A 10410-nucleotide genomic window follows, 5' to 3' on the forward strand; every position below is an offset into this window, starting at 1 on the left:
TTAAAAATGCCAGGGTTTGTTTTAAATGCATCATATTGTAAAAGTTATTTAAAAAATGTCTTTTTAGCTTTTTTTTAAATAATATAATATGGTGCCATATTGTTAAAATTCATTATATATAATATATATATATATATAATCAAAATTCTGTGTAATAAATTCTATGTAATATCTTGCAAGATGTCGCCTAAAGTTTGTTAATTATACTGTATTTTCAACAAATTTCTCATACTTTTACTACTGTACGTCATCTCTTGTCCCCGCCCCCTTCCCCGCTTTGTTTACTCTGACGTCATCCACACGCGCCGCTCACATGGAAACAACACTTTTCCAGCGCGGACCGTTTCCTCTTTTTCTGCCTCTTTTTCACTCATTTGTTGCTTTTAATGTGTCATTTCATAGACTGCAGGAAAACGATCATTTCGGGAATATTTAGCGCTACGATATCAACACAAATGTGATTTTTTTGGCCGTTAAATGACACAAATAACGAGACAGAGATGGCTCAGATTGGTCCAGATGTTTGTGAACATCAGCTGAACGGAGTCTCAGAGGACATGGATCTGCTTCAGATAGACGTGGAGACGGATGCGCCGGAAGACAGACCCGAGAGACAAGCGGCACCGTTTTCAGTAAGTTTGATTACTTTCATTTTAAATACGGAATACATTAAAACCTCCTAAAACCTGCGTTTCCAGAGTAGGAGCTAAAGTATTAAAGTTTCCATATTCATTTAATGTTTGCTTATTTGATTTACTAATTACATGATTGTTAATGCTGTATGTTTTAAAGGAAGAAATAGACACGTAAGGTAATTTTAAACCACTGAAATATAAATGAATGAAAAAATATTTACACAGAACTGAAAATGGCAAAAACAACAGAAACACAATGAAAACAAACATCTTTTTTCTTTTTTTTAAAGGGACTGTTATTTATTTATTTAGGGGAGTAGCTGGGGTGTGACCTTTTTTCAAAGCTACATTTTTTTTTAAACTTAAGCCTCTGAGTAATTTTAGAAAAAAAATGCGAGTCTCCATCCAACATATACTAGCTGTGAGATTTTAAAAAGTTACCATTTGATGTTTAAAAGTTAAAAGTTCAAGACCAAATCCTATAGTTAAAATAAAAAAGTGTCAGTTTTTCACTCTTTTCATGCATGCTGGTTAGTTTTCATTATTAGAACTATTAGAGTCATGCATCATTAGAAATTTAAAAATCCAACAATAATTTTTGTTTTTACAGTTTCTGATTATGATGAATGGTGTATTTTTTTTTTTTTGTACAATTTTTTAAGAAAACATGCCTTCCAAATGCATGTTTTTTTAAGTCTATCGTACAACAATTTGTATGCCTCTTTCCTACGCCAAAATAAAAAAATATTCCCACTGCTTAGAAGATATTTGACATGCTTTCTCTTTTTTGCATCAACCCCTCCTCTCTCATAAATAACAAACAGTCCCTTAGCAGCTTGATGTGTCTCCTAAAAACACCAAACATATTTATATTACAATTTAAACACATCAAAGCAGGCAAATCTTATCATTTGTGGATGGGTTTTAACTTAAAGTTGAAAACCAAATCTTTCTTATTTAGGTAATTTGAATGTTTTTAGGTTACACTGGTTGATAAAATATACAATTGACCATAATTTCAAACACTTCTGTGACCCACAAGACTAAATATTTTCAAAACCCTTTAAAAAAGATTAAAGACACATTGATAACAACCTGAACATCCAACCAAAGTCTGCATAGGTGCCTGGTTTCCAAATGTTTAGTTATTTAGTTTGTCTTAAAATACCATTGACGTATTGAGTTAATCTGCACTGTTAATGGTGTTTTTGTCCGATAACTGAACAGAAAAATGTGCTGAGGAAGCAGCGGCACTGGGAGAGGCAGCTGGCGGCCAAGAAAAGCAAGAGGAAAGAAGAGAAGCAGCGGAGGAAGCTGAACCGGGAGCAGCAGGATTCGGGTACACATCACGTCAACAGAGTCCAAACAGACGTTTTGCTTTTGCTCATTTTACTCTCGAGCTTTCATAAGCAGAACATCTGTCTTTCCTGTGTTTTTTGTCATACAGGCACCAGCGCAGATAATCCTCAGTTTACCAAAAGGGTCATGAAAGCGATCACCAGAGAGCGACTAGCCGAGGCTCAGTCGGCGGGGCTCAAACTCTGCGTTGACCTGAGTATGACGGACAGCATGTCTGACAAGGTCAGTGCCCCAAAACAGCATCACTGAGTCTCCAAAAGACGGTTTTTGAGTCAAAAAAATGAGAAATTTTCTCAAAATGATGAGAAATGACACTAAGACATGTTTTTCACAGCTTCTTTGATTTATTATTTTAAGATTCTGAGTGATTTTTTTTTATACAGTATCTATTTTTTGAGATACTAAGTCATTATTTTGTGATACAAACTTTTTTTGAGATACTTAGACATTATTTTATTATACCAATACTACATTAATTTAAGATGTCAAGTCATTATTTTGAGATACTTGAGTTATTATTTTGCTAAACATATTCTCTATTTTGAGAAACTATGTTATTTTGGTAGTTAGTCATTACTTTTAGATACTAAGTCATTATTTTTGATAAACTAATTCTCTATTTTGAGAAACTATGTTTTTTTTAAAGGTAATTAGGCATTATTTTGAGATATTTGTCATTATTTTAAGATACTAAGTAATTATCGTTGAGGTTATCAGTCATTCTTTTAAGATACTGACTCTTTATTTTGGAACATTAAATCATTATTTTGAGAAAGTTTTTCAATATTGTGATATGTCATTATTTTATAAGTCATAATTTTAGAAATTTTCTCATTTTAGTGACTTGCTTTTTTTTCCATCACAAAGGTGGGAATGGGCTTCTATACTACACACCCGGTTTTGTTCCAGATCATGGTTTTCCAAAGAGATACATTCACCCGTCTGCATTTATTCACCTGTCCTTCACTGTGTGTGTGTGTGTGTGTGTGTGTGTGTGTGTGTGTGGTTCAGGAGATCAGTCGGCTGGCTGGACAGTTACGAAGGCTGTACGGCTCGAACAAGAAGGCGACTCGACCGTTTCACGTTGTCCTGACTGACCTGAGAGAGGACAGCCGTCTCTACAGAGAGTGCCTGAGGATGAACGAAGGCTTCCTCAAATACATGGTGATTTTTGTCGTTCACATCCTGATATTCACGGCTCAATATTTCTAAAAGGGAGGACAAAGCTGCTTTTGCAGACAAGTATTTTAAATGTTAGTTTAGCCCCAAACTAAAAAAAATAATAAAATAATAATAATAAAATGCTACATAATCTAAAAAAGGAATAGTTTAATTATTAAGCAACAAAGTACGATTATTTTTTATTTTTCATGCCCTTTGTCTGTTTGATTCAGATGGACATAACAGAAGAAAGCTGCCTGGACCTTTTTCCGCCTGAAAGTGTCGTCTACCTCACACCAGATGCTGAAGACGGTTTGAATGATTCAAAGTATTTTAATTATGTGTATGAATGAAATGCATCTTCTGGCCAGCAGAGGGCGCATTATTCAACTGAGCTTCAGCTACTTCTACTGTAAATATTACTACTAACACTTTACCTAAATCACATTTGACATTAAGATGTCGTAAAACACAGAAATAATGTCAAATAAAATTTAAAACCCCTGAATGAAAGCTAATGCTCATGCTATGTGTCCATATTTAGTGTTGTTTTTCTTTAATTTTATTTTTGATTATTTTCAGCTTTAGAAACAGTCGACGCTGATAAGGTGTACGTCCTCGGCGGCCTCGTGGATGAGAGCATCCAGAAGGTATTTTACATTAACACACAACACAGACTTCTTCTGTTTTCTGTTCAGCTTGAATAAAATCCAGTTCTTGTTATTAATGCGTCTTTATGTTATTAATAAATATATTTTGTATGTATACTGTGTAACATGTGGGCAATTATTTCATTTGTCAATATTTTAAAACTTAGTGTGCAATGATATTTATATTTTTACAGTAATTATACGACTCACAGTCAGTGAACCCTTATCGTATCGTATCGTATCGTATCGTATCTTATTTTATCTTATCTTGCGCTCCCCCCTGCAGAAGTTGAGCTTCACGAGGGCGAGACAACTGAGCGTCCGCACGGCGAGGCTGCCCATAGACGAGTACATGGTGAAGAAAAACAACGCCAAGAACTTCCACTCAAAGATCCTCGCTGTTAATCAGGGTGAGTGATCGTTTCATTTAGAGCTGCAAGGATACGTCGACTGATCAATCGGTTGTTTTTACAGAAAAATCTGCCAACTACTTTAATGATGGAGCAATCGTTAAAAGTAATTTTTCGTGCAAACATAGTAGAATGTGCTGTTTTCAGCCAATTAAATATGAAGATTTCGTACTTTTCTCTCTTTTTATGATAAAATCTGAATATCTTTGAATTCAGTCTGACAAAACAAGACATGCAGTGACGTCAGCTCGGACATTTAAACACTGGGATGTTTTTTTGTTTTTTTTAAACTGTTTTCTGATATTTTCTAGACCACAAAATTAATCGAGTAATCTAGAAAATAACAGGAACATTAATCGATAATTAAAATACTGGTAAGCTTCAGCCCTGATATAAAATTATACAATTCTATACACTGTTATGTTGTTTAGGAAAATCCTGCAGAGTTTACCTTTAATTATATTTTAATGAGCACTTTTTATTTGTTATTAATGCAGTTTCTCTCTTTGTCCACAGTGTTTGACATCTTATTGACGTTTTGCAAAACCGGCAGCTGGACAGAAGCTCTGCAGACATGGTTCCCCCAGGGGAAGGGTTTTATTGTTGCACCAGAGGACACCCCGCCGCTTCCTGTCTCTCCATCACAAACGTAGCACCTGGATTCATCTTAATTTATACTTTTTACAGAAACCTTTTTGGATTATGATTAATCATGTTAATTAACCTGACGGGAGTCAATCTGATGCGATAAGTGCCCGGTTGAGGAAATATAACACACTATTATGCGCTGTGCGTTTGTAATAGACAGAAACATAAAACAGAACATCGAGGGAATTCAATTTTTTAAAAAAATCATGAAATCATAAAACTGTAAACCAAAAATCTTAAAATCAAGTAAGATACAACATTTCAGCATTGTGAAGTGTGAGAAGAGAGTGTTTCGGGCTATTATGAGGAAAATGTGTGTGGAAAAAGTGTTGAAATAAGTTTAGCTCATTTTTTTTTGACCCATTTCTTGCAAATTTTAGGGTCATTTTGTCTTTCTTTGCTCATTGCCTTCCTTTCGAGCTTTTCAAAGAAATCAAGCCATTTAACTCTGGTTTTAAAGGGTTAATTAAATGATCTAACAGAGTCGGTGTTTGTTGGCAGCGTGTCTTTGTTTGAGTCTTGAACGGGCTTATATTGTCAAATGTGTTTAAATGACGAATAGCTTCCAGGCAGCTTCTCTGGACACTTAAATCAACACTTTAGCCTGATATATATTTACTTTTCAGTTTTATTTTTTTATTTTACTGTTATAGTCTGAAAGGAGGCAGACGGTGTCATGCTTTCCAAAAAAACTCTGGATCACAGTTCCTCTGGTAAATATTTATACTCCTTATCCGCGTTCGTCTGAATCATCCAGTTTCCGGTGGAAATTTCAGTGACGCAGATGTGGGATTCTTCATGAGAACAGCTTTTTTTGTGCGTTTTCATTAAAGCACAGAACTTTTCAGTTCAAATTTTTTAAATATTTTGTGGGTTATGTTGAAAATTTTACTCATACAGCTGTTATTTTCAAAGCAGCCGTGTCAAATGATAAAAAACATCTTGAATTTTGAAAGGAGATCCATATAAACCAACCGTAGCCGCTTTCACACGGCCTGTTCAAGGCGGGAATGTCGCGCCGTTACGCCTCCTTTGCCGTTCTAAATAAAAGGTACAATCATGGATTTGGGGGACAGAGTTGTCGCGCCTTTAAGCTGCAGTGGGACGTAGTAACAGCACATGGCCCGAAAAATAGCAGGAAATTAGTAGAAAGCTAAAAGAAAAAATAAAAAAATGATTCTGTGAGTCATAAAAATGAGAAACTTTCTCAAAATAATGACTTATTTTCAGAGTTTCTTTAAGATGCTAAGTCACCGCTTTGATACTAACTGACTATTTTGAGATACAAAGTTTTTTTTTTAGAACATTTTCTGGGAAAGTTTCTCATTTTTTTGAGATTGTCGTGTGAAAATTCGACACCTCTGATGATCTCTCTATAATTAACATTAACTTGAATCTAATTTATCTAGTTCTTGCAAGCTTTCTTCAGGTTGGTGCAGATGTCTCAGTCAGTGAACGCTGGAGAGGAGCAAAGCCAGATGCAAAGACGGGTTTACTGCAGTCTTTGGTCTAATCCCTTAATTTGATAAAGTAATTCACTATTTTTTGAGGTAGTTAGTCATTATTTTGAGATACCAAGTCAATATTTTTAGTTTAATATATTTAAGTTATTATTTTGAGACACGAACTGAAGATTGAGATACTTAGTTCTTATGTTAAGATACTAAGTAATTATTGTTGTAAAAAAGTCATTATTTTGTTTTAGTGACTTAATTTTTTAAAAGTTACAAGAAAATTACTGGAAAATAAGCAAAAAAAAAAACTAAAAATGATGACAAAAATGACTTTTAAACAAGTGCATAAAATTTTAAAAAATATGTTTTTTCCCCATTTTCTGCCTGAAAGTGTTGTCTACCTCACACACGATGCTGAAGACGGTTTGAATGATTCGTAATGTTTTAATTATGTGTATGAATGAAATGCATCTTCTGGCCAGCAGAGGGCGCTTTATGACCACATCCATATCCAATCATAGAGAACGGACAACTGAGCTTCAGCTACTTCTACTACAAATATTACTACTATTACACTTTAACTAAATAACATTTGACATTTAGATAAGGCAGCATTAATTCCTCCACTACATCCTGACATAGCAAACATGTTTGCTCTGAACGTCACATAGCGCCCCTTTTAATACAAAGTTGTTTTAATCATATTTTATTGTAGAGGACTTAAAAAAGTGCACAGATTTGATCAAAACCAGTAAATACCAGTGACAGAATACTTTAGACATACTTCTATAAAGGACTACAAATTTCTAGCTTTGTATAAAGCGCCCTCACAAAAAACACACTATGATGCAACAGAAAAAAATGTTACGAATAAGGATTGCATTAAATATGAATTTACAATGCTCATTTAAAACAGAGTAACGTCTGTTTTTTGTACAACCAGCCTCAGGTTGAATTGACTTTGTGAGACATTGAGTTTGTGTCCTCCAACAGTGAATGTTAGCCGGTCTGTGCTCTCTCTCCATCTCTGTTTGTTTTAGTTATTTGAGATTAAACAGATTATTTGATGCACAAACACTGAGCAGCAACAAATGCCAAATTATGTTTGATTTTTTTTTTATTTTTTGCTAAAAAAAAATGTTAACGTTGTTTCTGTTGAATCTGACATTTTTAATTATTTATGTTCCCTTATTCATCTCTAACTTTTGGCTCTAACCAGTTCCAGATGTGTTTGCGTTGAACTTTACATCATCAATATGCTCCACTAAATGTCAAAAATTAATATATAGAGTTGAAATATCTTCAAATCAGGATGTATTTATAGCACTTCTGTAGAAAAAATACTCTCATCTTATTTTCCTTGGAGGAATGAGAGTTCAGGGAGTGATTTTCTCATCATTCTCCTTCTCCTCACTCTTCATTTCATGTTTTTTCATCAACCTCACTGCAGAAAATCTTATAAGTGTAGCATCCAGACTGCTTTACCAGCAACCCCACTCAACCCCGTGCACATGCAAACACATTTGTTTTAATCCTTGAAAAAAGTCTTCAAAGTCTCTGCACACCCAAAGAGGTATTTTCACTTTTAGAGGGTATGCACTGACATTTTTTTTTTTTTTTTGCCTCCATGCCAGCAATAGCCAATGCTGGAGGCATCATGTTTTCTGTCTGTCTGTCTATCCGTCTGGCACATTCTTGTGAAGATCGCCTGGATGGACTTTGTTCAAATTTGGCACAAATATTCACTCAGACTCAGTGATGAGCAGTTTAGATTTTGGTGATCAGAGGTCAAAGGCGACCTCACTGTGACCTCGTCAGCCTCGATTTCATCGTGAGGGAATTTCTTCAAACTTGGCCCAAACATTTGCGTGGACTCAACAATAAGCTGATTAGAATTTGGTGTTCGAAGGTCACTTTGACCTTCCATCTGTCTCATTTCAGAGAGGATGGCCTTCATGATGTTTTTTCCAATTTGATACAAACGTTCACTTGGAGTCAAGTATGTACTGATAAAAATCTAGTGTTTGAAGGTCAAAATCATGGTCACTGTGACTTCCTAAAACAGGAAACCTGCGTTTCTACCTCTAAACCGTGCTGACTGTACAGATCACCTGCGTGTGAAGCATGCATGTTTTCACACACGTGCATGTAAACTATAAGTGCAACTTGACAGGTGTGTGGAGACCATGTGGCAGTATTTCTAGTTCCTTATGAAACCATCCCCTCACCCACACCGAGTGGCCAAAAAACACCCAACGCGTGGCTGCCGTCAATGCCAAAGAAAAAGGCAAATATCGAAAGTAAAATGTGTCATTCAATGTTGCGACATGTCCAGATAGTAGGTTTACTGGCAGACGTCAGCGGATCCTTTTATCACGCCAAATCTGTAAGCATGATTAAAAGGCAAGTTTAGACACCATACATGTCTGCATTTTGTCTGTGACCTGAAATTACCAAACTCCATCAACACCATCTGCGGCAATAACTCTGCACCCGTCTGAACAGGTTCGACAAAATGAACTGAAAACAATGCTCAATCATCCGTCAAATACTGACAACCGTGAGAAGATGTCAAACGAAGCAAAAGAGGAGCTTATTTATTTACTATGTATTATATTGATCTGTTTCACATTTTACTTTTTAGGAGAGGAATTAAAAACAAAAAGAATCCCAAAAATTAAGTTGTTTTTTTTTTTTTAACTTTTATTGAAAAAGGTTTTAAGAGTTGAAATTGGTCATTAGCCCTCATTAGTCTTATTGACATGAAAACACAGAAAACTTTTTATAGAAAAAAGCGCTATAACTTATAACTATTTATTTTATCTCAGCTTTACAATGTCAAAAAACAAAAACAAAAACAGAAAAAGACAAACTGGTGACCAGCATTGTTTTAAGCTTCTCTGCTGACCCATTAGTACGGAAGCCCTGAGAGGCGAGTGTGAAATTTTTTAAAATTCTAATAGAAGTTGTGTTTTCTTCTGTGTTTATGACTAGAAAAGAAGAAGAAGTAGAAAAGAAAAGAATATGCTATGATCATTTTAAGTTCTTTAATTTTTCATAGGTGAAACAGGTGGTTGAAAAATTTTTTCAGCAAAAACATGGAAAAAAGTTTTGGTCATTGAGTTGTAGTTTTTCAATTTATCAATTAAAAATAGGTAAAAACAAACATTTTTGGACAGTGATTTTTTTGGTCAGTATTATTTTCCTACGTTACTTTTATATAAACTTATTTAAAAGTTTATATGTCATATTTTTAAATTGTATTTATTTATTTATATGGTATAAAAGTTAGTTTTTTTCTCACTTGCCTCTCAGGGTTTCCATATTCTATTCACAGACACACAAGATTTATTGCGTACCTTTGCTCTCCTAAATGAGCCTCGTGACTTTTTTAATTATTAGGTTAAATATTGCAAACCCATAAATCCACTCTGTCACCATCAACAGCGAATCATGACATTTCAGATAAACTACTAAGTAGAGAGATTTCTGTCTTGGCAGAAACCAGTGCACTCATTTTCTGGGAACTTGGCACAGGCGCCCTGCATTGTGTTAAATTGATTCCTAGGAACAACTAAGTTATATGTGAGTGTCCGACCAAGCAGCTGGCCCATAAACAGGCTCCGTGTGAAGGAGCAACAGCCCACCATGAGAAATGCACCAACATGTGGTGATGCTTGTGCAAAATTAGCGGTTTTTACATGCTGAGCATTTGGGCTTACTGATGACAGCTGAAAGAAGTGCATGTTTGATATCTGATGTGCATGGTTTTAATATCTGGTGGCTGTTGGGAAACAGCAACATACTGTAGATGGTACTATCTACAAGTTACCAAGGCTAAAAGTTTAGCAAGCTAGTGAGCATGTCACCACTGGCATTAAAATGTAGCTGTTATTTAAAAAAAAACAAAAAAAAAAAACACACTTGTTAATGCATGGTGTAAATATATTAATTATTGTACAATTTATGCATTTCACATTGTTTATGCATATTTGCAGTTTACCTGTAAAACTGCTGCCTGTTCAACTGTATGTATACAAATATGACACAACAGGACTCACATTAAGAGCAAAGGCAAAGAAGACATGACACA

At 34.9% G+C, this 10410-nt stretch overlaps 1 protein-coding gene across 1 annotated transcript; it reads left to right on the forward strand.

Moving 5' to 3' along the window:
* The first annotated feature begins 292 nt into the window (after positions 1-292).
* On the forward strand, positions 293-5346 carry trmt10b (tRNA methyltransferase 10B). Its single transcript, XM_042512515.2, has 8 exons — positions 293-632; positions 1863-1974; positions 2083-2216; positions 3006-3158; positions 3389-3467; positions 3738-3805; positions 4092-4215; positions 4732-5346. Exons 1-8 carry the CDS (start codon positions 501-503, stop codon positions 4866-4868), a joined length of 939 nt encoding a protein of 312 aa, XP_042368449.1. The 5' UTR covers positions 293-500; the 3' UTR covers positions 4869-5346.
* The last annotated feature ends 5064 nt before the right edge of the window (positions 5347-10410 follow it).

The sequence above is a fragment of the Plectropomus leopardus genome, chromosome 23, assembly GCF_026936395.1.
Source record: "Plectropomus leopardus strain MGB_pleo_1.0 chromosome 23, ASM2693639v1, whole genome shotgun sequence".
Taxonomy (NCBI): domain Eukaryota; kingdom Metazoa; phylum Chordata; class Actinopteri; order Perciformes; family Serranidae; genus Plectropomus; species Plectropomus leopardus.

Excerpts from the sequence above, each read along its gene's own strand:
- trmt10b (XM_042512515.2), top strand. The coding sequence starts at position 501 with ATGGCTCAGATTGGTCCAGATGTTTGTGAACATCAGCTGAACGGAGTC. Across the intron at positions 3,806-4,091 it reads TGGATGAGAGCATCCAGAAG|AAGTTGAGCTTCACGAGGGC; the intron begins GTATTTTACATT and ends TCCCCCCTGCAG. Across the intron at positions 4,216-4,731 it reads GATCCTCGCTGTTAATCAGG|TGTTTGACATCTTATTGACG; the intron begins GTGAGTGATCGT and ends CTTTGTCCACAG.